The sequence below is a fragment of the Eucyclogobius newberryi genome, unplaced genomic scaffold (assembly GCF_026437365.1).
Source record: "Eucyclogobius newberryi isolate DKJ021-1_F unplaced genomic scaffold, fEucNew1.0.hap1 SCAF_320, whole genome shotgun sequence".
Classification (NCBI taxonomy): Eukaryota; Metazoa; Chordata; class Actinopteri; order Gobiiformes; family Gobiidae; genus Eucyclogobius; species Eucyclogobius newberryi.
The window spans coordinates 42,227-61,077 of NW_027315969.1; the positions used below are offsets into that span (position 1 = coordinate 42,227).

General features: G+C 41.8%; 6 protein-coding genes across 6 annotated transcripts; 1 reads left to right on the forward strand and 5 right to left on the reverse strand.

Annotated features, from left to right (window-relative positions):
* Window positions 1–116: 116 nt before the first annotated feature.
* On the reverse strand, window positions 117–449 carry LOC140375533 (histone H4). The gene has a single exon (XM_072461843.1). It carries the CDS (start codon window positions 443–445, stop codon window positions 134–136), a length of 312 nt encoding a protein of 103 aa, XP_072317944.1. The 5' UTR covers window positions 446–449; the 3' UTR covers window positions 117–133.
* A 635-nt stretch (window positions 450–1,084) lies between these two features.
* LOC140375538 (histone H2B 1/2) lies at window positions 1,085–1,544 on the reverse strand. Its single transcript, XM_072461848.1, has one exon. It carries the CDS (start codon window positions 1,526–1,528, stop codon window positions 1,154–1,156), a length of 375 nt encoding a protein of 124 aa, XP_072317949.1. The 5' UTR covers window positions 1,529–1,544; the 3' UTR covers window positions 1,085–1,153.
* Window positions 1,545–3,284: 1,740 nt separating this feature from the next.
* On the reverse strand, window positions 3,285–3,740 carry LOC140375531 (histone H2A-like). Its single transcript, XM_072461841.1, has one exon. It carries the CDS (start codon window positions 3,707–3,709, stop codon window positions 3,332–3,334), a length of 378 nt encoding a protein of 125 aa, XP_072317942.1. The 5' UTR covers window positions 3,710–3,740; the 3' UTR covers window positions 3,285–3,331.
* A 1,173-nt stretch (window positions 3,741–4,913) lies between these two features.
* On the reverse strand, window positions 4,914–5,349 carry LOC140375532 (histone H3). Its single transcript, XM_072461842.1, has one exon. The coding sequence runs from the start codon at window positions 5,338–5,340 to the stop codon at window positions 4,930–4,932; it is 411 nt and encodes a 136-aa protein (XP_072317943.1). The 5' UTR covers window positions 5,341–5,349; the 3' UTR covers window positions 4,914–4,929.
* A 1,313-nt stretch (window positions 5,350–6,662) lies between these two features.
* On the reverse strand, window positions 6,663–7,357 carry LOC140375537 (histone H1-like). Its single transcript, XM_072461846.1, has one exon. The coding sequence runs from the start codon at window positions 7,290–7,292 to the stop codon at window positions 6,678–6,680; it is 615 nt and encodes a 204-aa protein (XP_072317947.1). The 5' UTR covers window positions 7,293–7,357; the 3' UTR covers window positions 6,663–6,677.
* A 7,939-nt stretch (window positions 7,358–15,296) lies between these two features.
* LOC140375536 (uncharacterized) lies at window positions 15,297–18,435 on the forward strand. The gene is made up of 6 exons (XM_072461845.1): window positions 15,297–16,111; window positions 16,226–16,509; window positions 16,599–16,933; window positions 17,149–17,568; window positions 17,673–17,827; window positions 17,939–18,435. Exons 1-6 carry the CDS (start codon window positions 15,492–15,494, stop codon window positions 18,201–18,203), a joined length of 2,079 nt encoding a protein of 692 aa, XP_072317946.1. The 5' UTR covers window positions 15,297–15,491; the 3' UTR covers window positions 18,204–18,435.
* Window positions 18,436–18,851: the final 416 nt, after the last annotated feature.

The window sequence follows — 18,851 nt, forward strand, 5'->3', positions numbered from 1 at the left end:
TTCTACTTTTTCCAGTTTTAATAATTTAGGATCAAACGAGGTGTAACCATGAGAAAAGATAATGCTCTTCTGCACATGTGTGTGGCTCTTAAAAGAGCCGTTGTTGTTGTTGTCGTGTTCAGTCAAGTGTCGTTTAACCTCCGAAGCCGTACAGAGTGCGGCCCTGTCTCTTCAGGGCGTACACCACGTCCATGGCGGTCACGGTCTTCCTCTTGGCGTGCTCGGTGTAGGTGACGGCGTCACGGATCACGTTCTCCAGGAAAACCTTGAGCACTCCGCGGGTCTCCTCGTAGATCAGACCGGAGATACGCTTCACGCCGCCGCGGCGAGCCAGACGGCGGATAGCGGGCTTGGTGATGCCCTGGATGTTGTCACGGAGAACTTTGCGGTGGCGCTTGGCGCCTCCTTTACCGAGTCCTTTTCCTCCTTTGCCGCGTCCACTCATGTTTACTGTTTCTTGGTGGAAGAGTCAGATGTGGCTCTAACGGCCGCTCCAATGGTGTTTATCCTGCTTTTGCGGACGCAGGTGAAGACAGTCTGTGGGCGTGGCCGTTCTTCCACCAATAGGAACGTGCCTCCCAAAGGTCGTTTACGCAGAACAATACTTTTGCTTTTTTTAGTCTTAAAAGAAAAAAACGTACACATTTCTCACGATATTAACAAACTGAAAAACGATGCCCTTTCACTTAAATGAAAATACTGTTCATTCACAGCATACAATTAACTCCACAATAAAGTGCGTAAGTGCTCATCTTTCCACTTTTGAAACATTTCACAAAAATCTAAGTATATACATTATTAATAATATGGGCCTACATTAAATATGCTCATCTACGAGGTTGTAACATTTGTGAATGAATACTTAACATTTCCATTTACAATAGAGTATAACACTCCAGTAACTAACTTTACATATTTAGTTTACTGCTTTATTCAGAGCATGATTCATTTCAAGTCCGTCAAACAATCTTTGAATTTAACCAGACGTTGCAAATTTAGAGCGGTTTAACCAACCTAATTTTACTCTGGGTGGAGACCTCTTATCTAATTATATATATATACATATATAAAAGCAAGTGGTAGACGTTCATCTTTGTCAGATGTGGGTGGCCCTGAGAAGGGCCGTTGTTGAAAGGTTGGAGCACACTGGGGTTTACTTGGAGCTGGTGTACTTGGTCACGGCCTTGGTGCCCTCGGACACGGCGTGCTTGGCCAGCTCTCCGGGCAGCAGGAGGCGCACGGCGGTCTGGATCTCTCTGGAGGTGATGGTGGAGCGCTTGTTGTAGTGCGCCAGGCGGGAGGCCTCTCCGCCGATCCTCTCGAAGATGTCGTTGACGAAAGAGTTCATGATGCCCATGGCCTTGGAGGAGATGCCGGTGTCGGGGTGGACCTGCTTCAGCACCTTGTACACGTAGATGGCGTAGCTCTCCTTCCTGGACTTTCTCCTCTTCTTGCCGCCTTTCCCAGCGGTCTTGGTCACGGCTTTCTTGGAGCCCTTCTTGGGCGCGGCCTTGGCGGGTTCAGGCATCGTGAGCTGTTCTGAGGACAGACGGACGAATGACTTGAGAGCGCGCCGCCCCGCGGTTTAAAGCAAGCCTCATGCAGATGAGCTGTGCTGTTCCTCGAAGCTGATTGGTGGATTATAAGAAGTGGTGTTTTCTCTTTTACAATTCCTCTGGGAAATATTGAAATAAAGAACTAAAGGATTTCTAAAATATCTAAATAAAAAAAAAGAAAAGAAAATCTCAGATGAAACTACTAAATTCAGAACTATCATTTAATAAAACCAAAAGTACACATATTGATAATAATGCTCAATTCTTACTAAATCACAAGAAATAATTACAAGGTAAATTCATAGCTTCAATCCAGTTGTTTGTAAATACAAAATATTATGCATTCCCTTTTTCATATATTTTACATTGTATGTTGCACCTTTGATGCCAAAGCATTTCCCAGTCTGTGAATTCTGTAATTGACCCTAACCCTTTCTTAGTTAGAACACGTGTTTATTTTGTTTTCTGATACAGTAAATGTATTTTCAAAGCAGTTGATCTCATCACTGATGGTACTTTACTGTGTATTAAACAACTCTCACAGAAGTGCTTGTGGGATCTACAAACTTTAACTAATATTATAGTTGTTTTTACTATTGAATAAACACTAAAATCTAAAGTTTAGCCCAATTATCAAAACCTTACAGTCAAGGAGCAAAACTGGGCCTCAGATCTGCACCACTGTAACACAATAAGTCAGTTCACACTTTGTGCAAAACAACACACACAGTGATTTACAACACTGAACACACTTGTATGTATTTAAGACACAGAAGTTTATCAAAATGTCACTTCTTTGCAATGCTAAAGCACTGACTGTCAAATGACCACACCCATGTGCCAAATGACCACACCCATGAGCCAAATGACCACACCCATCTGGTGTGTAACTGGTGTGTAACTGGAGTGTATCTGGTGTGTAACTGGTGTATAACTGGAGTGTATCTGGTGTGTAACTGGTGTGTATCTGGTGTGTAACTGGTGTGTAACTGGAGTGTATCTGGTGTGTAACTGGTGTGTATCTGGAGTGTAACTGGTGTGTATCTGGTGTGTAACTGGTGTGTATCTGGTGTGTAACTGGTGTGTAACTTGTGTGTATCTGGTGTGTAACTGGTGTGTATCTGGTGTGTAAAAAAATATGGTTTTGATCAATTAGTGAAGAGTTTTTACAAGAGTGGTTCATTTTGCAAAGGAGCTAAGGTGTTTTGCTAATTGGGTTTGTGGTTGTGCTAATTGTGTGTAGGGTTTTGCTAAATGAAACAAAACAATCAAAATTGTGTTTATTTAATCGTAAAAAAATGTAATATATATATATATATATATAAAAATGGGAGCTTTGTCTGTGACTTGAATTCACAGTTAAATGACCGTCAGTGATCAAATCCACCACTAGAGAGCGAAGATAATATGGCATTTAACTGGATTTAGACAAGTTTTAACTTTTGGATAGACAAAGCAAAACAAGACTCAAGAGTACCTGAAATCACAGCATTTTATAATTTATATGGTTTAATTCAATTTGGTTGTTGGAATATTTAACAGGCTTTTAGTTTTGGGATTTGACCAATTCATCACTGTTAGTTTTGACCAGTGAGACGTTTGACAATTATTTTCTTTGCCATGTTTGACATATTCTCACCCATTTATAAGTCACTAAAATGTGGACAAGTTGACCTGCAAACAAGTTTCAGTTAGAAATCAGGCAACAGTTTTGTTTCCTACTCTGGAGTGGGTGGCTCTTAAAAGAGCCGTTGTGTTGTTATCCGGGTCTGGCTTTACTTGGCCTTCTCGGTCTTCTTGGGCAGGAGCACGGCCTGGATGTTGGGCAGCACGCCTCCCTGGGCGATGGTCACTCCTCCCAGCAGCTTGTTCAGCTCCTCGTCGTTGCGGACGGCCAGCTGCAGGTGGCGGGGGATGATCCTGGTCTTCTTGTTGTCTCTGGCGGCGTTACCGGCCAACTCCAGGATCTCAGCGGTCAGGTACTCGAGCACCGCGGCCAGGTAGACGGGAGCTCCGGCTCCGACGCGCTGGGCGTAGTTACCCTTCCTCAGCAGCCTGTGCACACGGCCCACGGGGAACTGCAGCCCGGCTCTGGAGGAGCGGCTCTTTGCCTTTGCTCTGGCTTTACCGGCGCCCTTTCCTCTTCCAGACATGTTTGTAGTATCAGATGATTTCACACGAGGGAGAAACTGTTCTCTGTGGCCGCTCACAGGCGGTATATATAGCAGCAGTGCTGACTTCTGATTGGTCGGCTGAGCGTTAGTTTGATTCTCCAATCAGAGCACGGACATCCTCTCCGCTTTACCAAAGTAACAATACATGAAACAATACATTCAAGTTCACGACTGTACATTTAGGACAAGAGAACTTACAATGGGGAACAACACTGTGGCTATAACACTACTACTAAATTGTAATGTTGATAATTGTATCCTGTAGCAGATTAGAATTGTTTTTCGTTTTGAGTTTATAAAAGTTGTTTTATCATTGTACATTTTTGTTTCATTTATTTTTTACTTTTGTTAAGAATATAAGGTTTTTCTTTTTTTCCTTTTGTAAGGGCTCCTCTATTTGCACATGAATTGCAATTACTGTGAAATGCATGTGCAGTCTATGTGCTGTCGTGACACATATGCATGTGCAATTACTGTCGTGATCACATGCAATGGTATTTATGTATTTATTTATTTGTCTATGGGAGTTTTTATTTATTTATAGGAGATCTTCTACTGAAAGTGTTTTTCAGACTTCCTATAAGTGATCTGTATCTACCAACGTTGCACCAATGAAATTTCCCCATGTGGGACAATAAAGGAATATCTTAACTATTAAAAGTGTAAGTTATCTGATGTCTCACTTCTGTACCTATGTTGTAACACTGACATTTCCCCACTGTGTGGATTATTAAAGGTTTATCTTAATCTTATGTTCGTGAATTCAGTTCATTGGCAATGGCAAAAAAAAAAAATGTCTTATAAATATATGATATAACATACGTGTTAGGCTGAATTAACTTTAGGAAGTATTAGAAAAAAAACTTCTTATAGAACAAAACTCCTCTCATATCTTAATAGGGAATGGAGGAAAACCATAAATAAAAGTAAAGTAAAACTAGCTAGAATAAGACTAAATACTAATACAGTTACGTACACTCTTATTTACATCAGTTATAGGCACATGAACTTGGCCTTAATTGCTTGAGAGTATAATTGCACATGAACATGACAGTTTCACATAATTGAGTTGGTATTTAATATGTTTTTTAAAGGTGGCCCTATTTAGGATTCCAAGCAATGTTCTGGTCAAGTGTGGCTCTTAGAATGTGTTGGTGGCTCTTAAAAGAGCCGTTGCTTTGGGTTCACTCGGGGTCAGTTTAAGCCCTCTCTCCGCGGATGCGTCGGGCCAGCTGGATGTCCTTGGGCATGATGGTCACTCTCTTGGCGTGGATGGCGCACAGGTTGGTGTCCTCGAACAGACCCACCAGGTAGGCCTCGCTGGCCTCCTGCAGAGCCATGACGGCAGAGCTCTGGAAGCGCAGGTCGGTCTTGAAGTCCTGGGCGATCTCCCTGACGAGGCGCTGGAAGGGCAGCTTGCGGATGAGCAGCTCGGTGGACTTCTGGTAGCGGCGGATCTCCCTCAGGGCCACGGTGCCGGGCCTGTAACGGTGAGGCTTCTTGACGCCGCCGGTGGCCGGGGCGCTCTTGCGGGCCGCCTTGGTGGCGAGCTGCTTCCTGGGAGCCTTTCCTCCGGTGGATTTACGCGCTGTCTGCTTCGTTCTGGCCATTTTCTCTGCTCTTGGGTCTGTGTCAAACCTGAAACTCTTTGCTCTCTCAGCCAGCGGCAGCGGGCTTTATACAACCAGGGCGAAGCCGATTGGCTGAGCTGGGCTCGCGCTCTGAATTCAAACATTAACCACGCCTCTGTCCCACGCGCCCCGTGTTCTGTCCCTTTCATTCTATAACTTCATAAATAACGTGATCAGATTTTAGTTTGAGTTTCTTCAAGGCTTTTGAAACTGTAACAGTTCATTTTGAGTTGTCCTCATCAAACATATTAAACACTTTGTTCGTCAAAAACGTCACAATGCGTCCATGTTTCAGGATCACATAGAATAATAAATTGTAGTGATATAAGATCACAAGCCTTTATTTGTCCCACAATGTGGAAATTCCACTGTTGCAACACAAAGTAGGTACAGAAGTGAAAAATAACGGATGAAAACAACTCGAAAAGCTCTTATAAAAAAAGCTCTTATACTATATAATAACAATAGTGACACTCTTATTTACAGCTGTTTCATGGACAGAGAATATTGAAAACATAATAATAAAAAATACAAAATATATACTATTTTTATAAATGTATAAAAACGTGAAACTGATGAAATAAAGCAAGACAACGTGCCTATTGCACTGCCTTGTAAAGTACTATAGTATTGTATTATAATTCTGTTCTTCTGTGGGTGAGTCTCACAGAAGAACCGTTTTGTGTCAATGTTGTGCTATTTACGTTCACAGAAATGACCAGCACAATCAAAAAGGAGCAGAGAAGAAAACAAATATATAAAAACAACAACAAAACAAGATGGTTTTGAACACATTTTGTTTAAGACAACTTGTTTAACGTTTCTCATTTACGACATGCCACACTTCAATGGTTCAGTCATTTTTTTTCCCTTTTCAAATTAATATGATTTTGTTGTTGCTTTAAACTGATAAATATAGAGAGCTTAGGTGATGTTTTTGAGTGACAATCCAATGAGTCCCAAAGTTTTACCCGAGCCACAGATATTGTCATTGTGGCGCCCCCTGCAATCCCTGTAATTGTCTTCAATGAATATGGTCTATGGTTTGGAAGTTCTTTTTGAGGTCGATATAAAGTGCTAGAGCGCTGTTTATTTTCAATTGCTGTGGTGATATGTTCTGTTTTCTGTGGAAGTGCTAAAGATGTAGGTCGTTCTTTCCTGAAACCAAACTGACTCTCCCAGTAATAAACATAATGTGTTTCATGATTACTGTGATTGTGATTCTGCAACATTGATATTCAAGGGAAGAGCTGCTCTTTAGAGAGAGTGGTGGCTCTTAAAAGAGCCTTTTGAGGGTCGTGGTGGTCGCTGTGACTTTACTTCTTGGCCTTCCTTGCCGGGGCCTTCTTTGCGGGGGCCTTCTTCGCGGGGCTCTTCTTCACTGCCTTGGCGGCCTTCTTGGGCGCAGCTTTCTTGGGGCTCTTGGCGGGCTTCTTGGCTGCCACTTTCTTGGGGCTCTTGGCGGGCTTCTTCGCCGCTTTCTTGGCCGGGGACTTGGCCTTCTTGGCGGGCGCCTTCTTCACCACCTTCTTCTTGGGGGAAGCTGCCTTCTTCGCCGCCGCCGCGGGCTTCTTGGCTTTAACGGGGCTCTTCTTCTTCGCTGCGGTCTTGGGCTTGGCCTCCTTCGTGGCCAGTTTGAAGGAGCCGGAGGCCCCCGTGCCCTTGGTCTGGCTCACGGTGCCTGAGGCCACCATCTTCTTCAGAGTGGTGTTGATGCGCTTGTTGGCTTTCGCCACATCGACGCCCTTTGCCGCCAGCGCCTTCTTCACCGCGGCCACGGAAGTGCCCTTGCGCTCCTTGGACTCGGCGATGGCGTCGGTGATCAGCTTCGTGAGGCTGGGGCCCGCGTCCTTCTTCTTGGCCGCGGCCTTCTTCTTGGGGGCCTTGGCTTTGGCCGGAGCCGGGGCTGCTGCGGGAGCGGTCTCTGCCATGATTCGTGTCGGTTAGATCTGTGTCTGGAGCCGGGGCGCGCGCGGAGGATCCTTATAACGGACATGAGAACCGTAGAGACTCAACCCTCTCTGCTGAGCGGCGCCGGCTCCGCTTTGTGTTTTCTCTTCGCAGTTTAGAGTTAAAAATACAGTAACGTGACTAATTTTTTGCAAACTATTTGACACGAATCTTTAGAACAAAGTCACATCTAGTTGTCTAATGCAGTCATAGACTGACAGAGTCTTGTGTTTTTAAGAACGAGCCATCAAACCCTGGCCATGTCCACACCAGCGAGACACTCGGCATCGACTTTTTCCTACATTTAGCTTTAAAGTGGACTAAACTTTGATACATAAGAAACTATTTGTATTTAGACAAACAAAAGAGATGTCAAGGAGTAAACACACAAACTAAACTTGTAGTGTGGCTTCAGTGTTTAGTTGTAATTAACTGAGTTTGTGGCGGTAGTAAACACAAAGCTGAGGAGCCTTTCTGTGTCAGTCTGCGCTGGGGCAATGGTATAATTCTGTTCATGTACATAACTATATGTGTTTACACGAGTGTGATGTGTGGAAACTGTGTGGAGAAAGGTTTTGGAACAAATTAAGGAATATCAGAAATCAACATGTACATTTCAAACCATGGCGACTTGGTTAATTGCTGAATTTGTGTTAGAAGGATATAATGTATTTGATGTACACAGGCATTGTAAGTACAAGCACAATATTGTAGGTAAATCACTGATGGCTCAGTTATACATTAAGTAATGGAACGTTTGCCTTAAAAACAGATGACAGTCAAAGTATACGTCCATGCCCGGGCACATTTTATACATGAGTTACCAACGGTGCATGACAAATTAAGTATTAAGATGTAAAGTGAGATCTTCAGTTTTGGATTAAAACCCAAACCAACACAAATAAGTGGAGATTGTGCTATAATATAATAGGATCATATATTTTACAAACAGTTATGATACGACCATAAGTGATCATATGTTAATGATCATTTCCTGGTGTCAAATTGTCAAAATAAAAAAAAACAAAAAGTGTTAAAAATATATACCGCTCCATTGTCTAAGGACAGCTGTAACAATCGAGGCCTTTTAAACAGAAGTATTAAATATTGATTGAAGGTGTTTTTGATGATGATCCAAATGAAGCCAACGTGGCTTTTATAATTGTCCAATTCTGGTTTATCATCAAAAAGACAAAGGCATAAGAAAAACTTAGATGACGCTTGAAAGTGAATATAAACTTTAAAAAAACTAAGTTCCTCAATATTAAAAAAGCAGCAACAACTTTATGTGTTCACTGCCATCAGCCTAAGGTCAGGAAACGTATTTAGACGCTTGATTACGTTTGTAGCTCCTCAGAAACAACGCTGCACATGGATCTCGAGATATTTATTAGCCTTTTTGATAGTAAAACGCCGTGAAAATTACAGACAGAACAAAAACAGTACATTTAGACACTCCCCATAATCATTGTTAAACACAGTATAATACAAACAGCTCAGGTCTTTTACGTGCTGGTACCATATAAGTGCATTTCATGCTGTTTATGACTTGATATAGTTAACATGACACAAATTCGCAATCACATCATTTTTTCATACAAAAGGTTCCTTGATCATTGGGCTGGGCTATTGCTTGTGCTGCCTTCAGCGTGGCACTGGTTCTGCCTTTCCTGCATGTGCGTGATAATCAATCCCATCTATGAAACAAAAATGCATTAACTATTTACTGACAGTTACAACGTTTATAGATGAATTTTTCAGCACCATAAATTGCCTCTATTATTAGTTTGTATAGCATTTCAAAAGTTAAGCCTCTGTAAATCCAGTTTATGTTAATGAGTAAAATCACCATATATAAGTTTGTCCCTGCCCACCATCTTTTTCCAGAGTTTGAGGTTCCCCACCCAAGGAGTTCTTAAAGTTTCATGTCTAAATTAATTAATGTAGAAAAATATTCAGTTGTAGTCATCTAGACTCGGATGAGTCGAAACGTATCAGAGTCAGAACTACAATGGAACACTCCTGGACGAATGAGGGACACACCCACATGTTTCTGATTTTGATGAAATGTACAGCCACATTTTGCTTGTTTTGGCAGAGGACGGATTGAACATAACAAATTAGTTTTGAAAACAAAAATAAAATATAATTATTCTTAATTGCAAATTTATTTGTCCGTTTTCCCATTTATTAAATAATTTTGTATCGTGTCATTTACAGTTCCTGAGGTCTTTGTTTTCCTCTGATCCAGACGCTTCAGTTTTGAATTTAAGCATTTTCATAACTAAACTGCAGATAAGCAACAATATTCATATTATAGACTTGTTGGAGGTAATGCAATATTTTACTTAAGACATTAAATTTATAAAGAATTATATACTATGTTTCCCCTGTAAAGCAGGATTAGTGTCTCATTCGGACCAGAAGGTTTCTCTTCATGTTCTGTGTGTGGCTCTTAGATCCATTAATAAGCAGAAGATTTAAGATGAGATAAGATATTCCGTTATTGTCCCACATGGGGAAATTTCATTGATGCAACGCAGGAAGAAACAGAGGAAGAGAACAGATCACTTATAGGAAGTTTGAAAAGCACTGAAAAAATAAAGATAAAAATAAATACCATTGCATTTGATGTTAGAGAACTGAGATGACTTTGTAAAGTTTACCTTCATCATACACAAGATGGCGACATCAACCAGATCGTCTGCTGACGGTTTTAGTGAATTCAGTAAAGTAGCTTTGTTAAGCACAAAACACTCAGTTTTTGTCAAGTGAGAAACGACTCGCGCGTGATTTAGAGAATGGTTTAATGACACGATTATTTCTAGATTTGCTTTTAAGAGATTCGGTTACATTGATGTGACAATTCTGCGGGTGGAAACGCGAAAGTCTAGAAGTTGCTCTTCTGCACATGTGTGTGGCTCTTAAAAGAGCCGTTGTTGCTGTTGTTGTCGTGTTCAGTCAAGTGTCGTTTAACCTCCGAAGCCGTACAGAGTGCGGCCCTGTCTCTTCAGGGCGTACACCACGTCCATGGCGGTCACGGTCTTCCTCTTGGCGTGCTCGGTGTAGGTGACGGCGTCACGGATCACGTTCTCCAGGAAAACCTTGAGCACTCCGCGGGTCTCCTCGTAGATCAGACCGGAGATACGCTTCACGCCGCCGCGGCGAGCCAGACGGCGGATAGCGGGCTTGGTGATGCCCTGGATGTTGTCACGGAGAACTTTGCGGTGGCGCTTGGCGCCTCCTTTACCGAGTCCTTTTCCTCCTTTGCGTTTTTAAACAACTTTATTAAAGTTTCACATGTTTACATAAATTTACAGTGTATACAAAATTTCAGAAGTACATATCTATATACAAATACAATTATAAATTCAAGATGTCCCAGGAAAAGGACGTGTTGAGTGTCCTTCGTCTCTTGAGTTCAGTGATTATCTGTCTGAATACAGTTGAACTGTTAATAAAAGTTTGTTGAAAGATACACTTTGTCCGTGTTTTCCATATCTGAATTGTACAGATGGAGATGATGAGCTGAAAAAGTTCTGTTCGCTTTGGGGTGAAGGATTCCTGTAAGTGAGCGTACACCACGGAGCAGTAATTCAAGTGGAAATTGAGTCCTATTGTTTTTAGACGGTCCCATATTTCCTTAGTTCTATAACAGTCCATGAGAAGGTGCTCCAGAGTCTCTTCCTCTTCACAATTGGGCATGGGACATAATTTAGTTGTCACATAACAGCTCCACGACACAACAGCTCGCACAGGGAGTCTGTTCACTGCCATTAGCCACCTTTTGTCTCTGATGCTTTGATCAGAGCATTTATTTAGTCGTTTTATTACATTTATAGATTGATTTTCGGTTAATTGTTTAAAAATCAGCATGTCCCCAAAAAGTGTTTCTATTATTAAATTGTACAGCATTTTAGAAGTTAATCCATTAAAATCCAGTTTATGTTTGTCAGTAAAATCACCGTATAGAAGTTTGTAAACGGGGCCTTTACGTGCCCTCCCAATCCGCCTTTTCCACAGTTTGAGGTCCCCCACCCAAGGAGCCCCTCGGGCAATGGCCAGAGAAGTGTTTTTTATGAAGGTTATTGTAAATTTAACTTCCAAATTAGTTGCTCCTAAACCGCCGATACTTTTATCTTTAAATAATAAATGTCGTTTTGTCACTTCACGAGTCGTGCCCCAGATGAAGTTTACACACAGTTTAGTTAGATGTTGTACAGTTTGTTTTGGAGGAGGAAAGATTGTACCTAGGAATATTAGTTTTGAGAGAATAAACATTTTAATTATATTTATTCTTAGTTGGTAAGTCGTCTTTTTGTTTTCCCATTTTTTAAATTCTTCTTTCGTTTGATCAGTTTTTAGTTTCCAGTTTCTGTCAGAGCTGTTGTTGCATATGATTAGTCCTAATACTCTGATTTCTTCTTGAGGGTTTATGTTTATAATGACTTTTCTGTTTTCCTCTCCGATCCAGACGGCTTCAGTTTTATTGAGATTTAGTTTCGCGCCTGAAGCATTTTCATAGATTTTAAGAATTGAGTTTAAGTGTTCTACTTCCGTTTGGTTTTGAATAATCACAGTGATGTCATCTGCATAGGCCATGGCTTTAACTTTAAACGAGTCATGAAGATCTATTCCTTCGATATTTGTACATTTATTGATAGTGGATATTAGTGGATTAATGGCTATAATGTAAAGTGCTGCACTCAGAGGACATCCCTGTTTTACCCCACGACACACATTGAACGATTTAGTTAAAACACCATTTACGTTAATACATACAATGGATTTAAAGTACAAACATTTGATCATATTAATAAATTCTGTGGGAAAACCATATCTAGACAATACGTTCCATAAATATTCCTGTGACACAAAATCAAAGGCTTTTTTTTGGTCTAGGCCTAAAACATAAAAATTCTGGTCTTCCTTATTTAAATTCAAAACTTCTCTTAAAGTGCATAGATTGTCCCACATGACTCGCCCTTTAATCGCACACGTTTGTTCCTTTTCAATTATTTCTTCGAGTACATCGTTCATTCTCGTTACAATAATTTTTGCCAGTATTTTATAATCAGTATTCATAATTGTTAAGTGCCTGTAGTTACTGATATCACATTTATCTCCTTTTTTATACAATAAATTCATGACCCCTTCGTAGAGAGTGTCCCCCAAACAGCCCCGGGACAGACCCTCATTATACACACGAGTTAAAAGTTCACTTATATCATTTACAAATAATTGATAAAATTCGGAGGAAAGTCCATCTGGACCAGGACATTTTCCTCGATTTAGTTGTAAAATTGCCTGTTTGACTTCTGACTCTTGTATTTCTTGAGTGAGCGGGTTGAAGTCCAGGTGGCTGTACGTGGGGACGTCTCTTAATATTGTTTGAACATCGAAATCATTTGGGTTTATTCTTTTGTAGTTTTCTGCACATATTAGTTTTATTGTTTCACGTTTTTCTTTCTCTTCTGAAATAATGGAGCCATTTGGGGCTTGGACAGAAGCAATAAATTTATCTTTTAATTCTTTGGTGTAATTTAAAACAGCTTGATCAATATTTCCGTTATTGTCAATATTTGTTGTTTTAGTTATGTTAAATAATAATTCAGAATTAATATGTTTAATATGAGATTTTATTTCTTTGATCTTAGTTATATCATCATCATTATTATCAGGATTGTGTTTCAGATTTATGTACTCAGTAATTAAATTATCATAATATGCATTTTTTATTTTGTTTAATTCTTTACTTTGATTTTTAAGAAAACGTTTAATCTTGATTTAAACATTTCCCAGAGAGAGATGTAGGAGTTGGTTAAACATTTTAAAGAGATTATTCTATGGATTTCTAGTTTTATTTCATTTATTGCATGTACATTTTGAAAACATTGATTATTAACTTTCCAGTATCCTTTCTGTTCAGACGGGCCGTGAGTGAGTGACGTCTGGACGATCAAGTGGTCAGAGAATTCAGTTAATATTGTTTTGTAGTTAAAAGCTTTAATATTTGAAGAAGTATGAATACGATCAATTCGAGTTTTGGTTTTGGTGTCGAAACGTGTAAAAATCAATATTATTGGGGTACAGTGCTCTGTAAACATCAATTAAATCTTCAGTGACATCTTTTAAAAGTTTTCCCTCTTTGGTCATTTGTGTTGGAGTGTTTGCTATTCTGTCTTTCACGTCTGTCACAGTATTAAAATCACCACATAAAATTACATTATAACTAACAAGTAAACATTCTTTTAACTTCCGGAATAATGTACATTTGCTATTTCTTGCCTGTGCAGTGTAAACATTGATAATTCTATATTTGTTATTTCTATAAAAACAGTCTACCAACAGGAGCCTTCCAGGCATTAGGACCCTTTGTTTTATCATTTCAACGTCATCATTTTTAAAAAATATCCCAACACCATCAGCACTTTCCTCCCCAATGGACACAACAGATTTCCCTTTTTTCCAAAGATTATTGACATCTTCCACGTCATTTGGAGTTTTTAGGCGCAACTCTTGTAAACACAATACATCATAGTTTGTTTTTAACAGGAAGTCTATTTTAGGTTGTCTGTATTTGGTCGACTGGATCCCTCTCAGGTTCCATGTGGCCTCTGAGGCGGAGCTGATCTCAGAGCTCGGGCTCTCACTCGCACTCTCGTATTGCTGCTCATGATCACTTTCAGAAATACTTAGTGAAGACTCCTCACCTTCACCCTGGGGGTCGTGGGAGTCGTCTGAGGATGGTAACGGGGGCATATTTGAGTGCGTAGAGTCGGAGTCATCAATTATTAGTGGTTCAGAGTGTAAATCCTGCTCCGGACAGTTGGAGGGCGGGTCAGGAGGCCGGCTTGGAGATGGTTGTATTTACGTTGGCTCCAGGAGGGAGCTTAGTAGAAGCGGGTCGGGAGCTGGTCTCCGGCGGCTTGGTTTTACCAGGCTGCGCACCGATCACAGGCGGCGGTTTTTTAGGCCGGGCACTGCGTTCAGGCGAATTCACGGTGCCACTGGTCGCAGTCGGCGGCTGTTCGGACCGGTTACTGCGCACAGTGGAGGCGCCTCGAGAGAGCCCTGGCTGGCGCTGCACCTCCGAGCCTCTAGAGGGCGGCAGAGGCGGGCGGGGGTCAGGGTGCTCAGATGTGGAGCTGGGCTTAGGTCTGGGTTGTTTGCTGTGGAGTGGCTTTGTAACAGGCTGCTCTGTGGTCAGATTGGATGGCTGGACTGTTGCGGCTTGTGCATAAGACATCCGGGTGTTATCAGTGTCTGCTTGTGTATTTGTGGACGGTGCTCTGGACTTATTGTAGTGTGAGCTGGGGCAGGTGAAATATGTGTGACCATGTTCCCCACACAGGGAGCACAGAGCTTCAGACTCACAGTCCTTGGCCTTGTGTCCATTATTCCCACATCTCCAGCACTTCACCAGTGGACATTGTCTCACCTGATGGTCGAGGGACTGACAGATGAAGCAGGAGTTGATCTGTCCGGGGTAGATGATGCGGCCGTTGTAGGGACCGAGTGAGATGGAGTTAGGAATATTAACATACTGTCCATTAGTCTTTCAACAGTTTAACTTTATATTTACGTATTCCGTAACATATGCCAAATTTATCCACAGAATTTTGGGCGCACCCAGAACTGTCCAGGGTTCTGACTGAACATTTCCTCCTTTGCCGCGTCCACTCATGTTTACTGTTTCGTAGTAGAAGAGTCGGATGTGGCACCAGTGGCCGCTCTATGGGATTTAAACTGCTTTTCCGAACGTAGGTGAAGACAGTCTGTGGCGGGGCAGTTCTTCCACCAATAGGAACGGGCGAAGGGGAGATGTCCCGGAACAAACAATACTTTTGCTTTTTTCGACAATGCACTGTTCACAGCATAAATTAACTTCACATTAATATTAATATGCTGAACTGTGTTACCGGCCTGGCTGACCCTTTAAGAGAGAGCGGGGCATTGTGGGTAACCGGAAGTGTGCTGTTGTTTTTGGTCGTGTTTTTCGGCGCGCGTATTACTATCACAGTGTACGCCTCATTATAAACGTGTTACCTAATTTCCATATGAACTGCTGCAGCGCTTTTGTTATTTTTCGACCAATCAGCTGCACAAAGCGATACACATGGCTACTTATTCTGGCTCACGCTCTGGCTTTAGCACTACTATAGAAGCATTGAACCGAGATGGATCAAGCAAGCTGTATTGCAGAGGAGCTCAAACGTGGTTCTCACAGCACAACTCTGTGGGAGTACTTCTGCGACAAGCCGGATGCTTCAGGTTATCCAGATGGTAATCTAACTTCTGAATCTGAAGATGAGTGCACGGATGATGAGAGCGATTTCATCAAACTGGAGAACATCCCTAATCTACAGCTGACCTTAGACGACGACGAAGACGAGGAAGAAACTTTCGGCCTCGCAGCAGAGGAGCTGGAGCGTGACATATCAGACGCTATCTCTACTGTAACATTTGAAGGGGAGAAAGACGAAATGGAGAAAATCCGTAACTTTGACTGCAAATGCTACGCAAGAAGAAAGGAGGAGTCTCTCCTCGGGAGACATTCGTGTAGCGACAGACTTTCCCCAGAGCTTATGTACAACCTAAGGAGTGATTCTTTAGCAGCCGCAAAAGAGTGGCAGGACATGCGAATCATTGGACATCTTGAGGCAAACAGACGTACAGTAGCTACTTCGGAGATGACCACATCCACCAACAAGCCTCAGGTGAAAAGAAAGTGCCCCCGGACCACGTATTTCATCGGAGGCAATGAAGTCTGCAGAAATACTTTCCTGTTCCTCATGGCGTAAGTAGTCATAAGATACATTGCAATCCCTGCTACATGCTAAAATGATATGCACATCTAAACTATGCTGTTGGCATGACTCATTATGTGAAACTTCTTTGTTTTCCTTTTCAGAATTGGCAAAGACACCCTGACTGATATAACTAAACACTATGAGGACAATGGGGCGAGACCACGGTTTTTGAGGAAGAAGCGCTCTCAGCCACATAAAGCCAGGTTCATCAGCCGCAAAGTAATCCACACAGTTGTGGATTTCATCAAAAACTATGCAGAAGTCCATTCCATCATGTTGCCGGGCCGACATCCGGGCCATAAGGACTGGCATGTGAAGTTGCTCCCAACCCATGTGACTAAGGCCTCAGTTTGGCGTCTCTACATGAAGTCTGCTAAGGAGCTTGGTAAGTGTAAAACATTATTTCAGTGATTTTCATGAGTTAATGATTAGCAATTACAGTTTAATTAACCATAAGCAACATCTGTTTTTCAGGTGAGCCTGTAGTTTGTAAATCAAGCTTCAGATCACTGTGGAACCAGCTTCTCCCACACATCAGAAGCTGCAGGCCACGTGCAGATCTCTGTTGGCGGTGTCAGAGCAACAACGAGCAGCTGATACAAAGTGCAAACTTTCCAGATGAAAGAAAATCTGAAGTGGTCCAGAAGCAAGTGCATCATCTTGCCCTTGTGCAAAATGAGAGGACTTTCTACAACTCTTTGATTGCTGCCTGCAGACAGACAACAGAATCTAATGTGCTGTCTTTCGGACCCTCACCGCCAGCAAGCAAAGACATCAGGATGCATTACAGCTTCGACTTTGCACAGCAGGTACTATTTATCACACATCATTTACTTCACTTTATTAAATGTCCCCTAGAAGGGTGATTTTGTCACTGTACAATAAAAGTGCTCAGAGAATAAGTCGCAGAATAATAGTGCAAATGCAGAATCACAACTATATTAGACAGTTACTGTATGAATAAACACAAATGTCTTAATCAAATGTCACATGTCTTAATCTAATCTCTCTCTGTCTTCTACAGATGCACTTTCCCTCAAACCCTCTGCAGCCGGGGCCAATGTATTTCCTGTCTCCACGACAATGTGGCCTTTTTGGTGTCTCCTGTGAAGGGATGCAGAAGCAGGTCAATTTCCTGATCGATGAAGGCATGTCGTCAAGTAAGGGAAGCAATGAAGTCATAAGCTACATGCATCATTTCTTCAACAACTTTGGTGTTGGAGAAAAATACGTGGATCTTCATTGTGACAACTGCAGTGGCCAAAACAAAAACAGTTTCATGTTGTGGTATGCTGCCTGGCGTGTTGGACACAAGCTTCACCACACAATGGACATCCACTTCCCCATTGCTGGACACACCAAATTCTCCCCTGATTGTGGCTTTGGACTTATCAAGCGAGCATACATGAAGACCAGGGTCGACACTCTGGAAGACATCGCTCAGGTTAGTTTATATTATTTGACTACTATAATGTGTAAACATTAGCCTGGCAAAACTTATTTTTCTTCTGTTCTCATTTTTTTTACATTTGTCGCTCTTGTCATCAGGTAGTGGAAAACAGCTCTCCTGAGTCTCACCTCAATATCCCACAGCTTGTTGGAACGGCGGATGGCAAAGTGTTTGTCAAGAACTTGGACTGGCAGAAGCATCTGAGTCCCTTCTTCAGACGGCTTCCAAAGATCAAGAGTTATCAGCACTTCAGGTGTTTATATTGAAACTCTCATATTGTGTTCATATAAAATTAATTGGTTAATGATGGTGTTTTATGATAAATAGTTTGCTATTTCTTAAATGTCCTGTTAATTGTTTACAGCTTTGATGCCGAGAGACCAGGTGTGGTGCTTGCAAAAAGTCACTGTGAAGCAGAACCTGTGGAATTTCAGCTACTGCGCAATTCAGCTGATCTGCCTCCGGTTGACTGTCTTCCTGTCCTGGTCCCACCTGGACTGAACTTTGACAGGCAGACCTATCTGCATGAAAAAATCAGGCCTTTCTGTGCTGACCAGGCTAAAGACATCACATGCCCAGCTCCAAGAGTCACTACAGAGAAGAATATGCGGAAGAGGATGCGGATGTGATCTCTGATGTAATTGGACTCTCCTTCACAACCTCTTGCTTGCTATGTTAGCCCTTATGCACAGCCTCTCCCTCCAACAGCCTGGACTAAATTCACTTTACTCTAGTTCTGACTTATTGTGTTGCCTCCAAAGTCTACTGACTTAAAACTGCACTGTGTATTAATGCATGTTATTCAATCAAAGCATTTCCATTTTAATAAAGTACCTTGTAATTCTGATTCAAGTCCTAATGAAAATAACACTACATCAATATTAACAACACTACAATTCTTGAGTCTTCAGTGACACCTGTAGAGGGAAGAACTACAGATACCAGATGTCAGTGTGACTAATGACAGTAGTCACAGTTTACACTGACTAACTGTTCAAACCTATAATGTACTCACGGTCTTCAGAGGTGGAACAGACTTCTCTGGCCACTAGGAGTTTGAGTCTTTGGTAGTGACTGTGCTTGGATGAATGCCTCTGTATTTGTACTTTATCACCCAGAGAATCACTGGCTCTATCACTGCTGCCCTGGTTCTTTCACCTGCACAGAGCCTTTTGCTTGGAACATGTTGCAGAAAAACTGAACATGGACAGTATTCCTGTCCATTAGAGACGGCCTCGATCATGTCCAGAATATGAATAATCTGTGATCGATCAAGT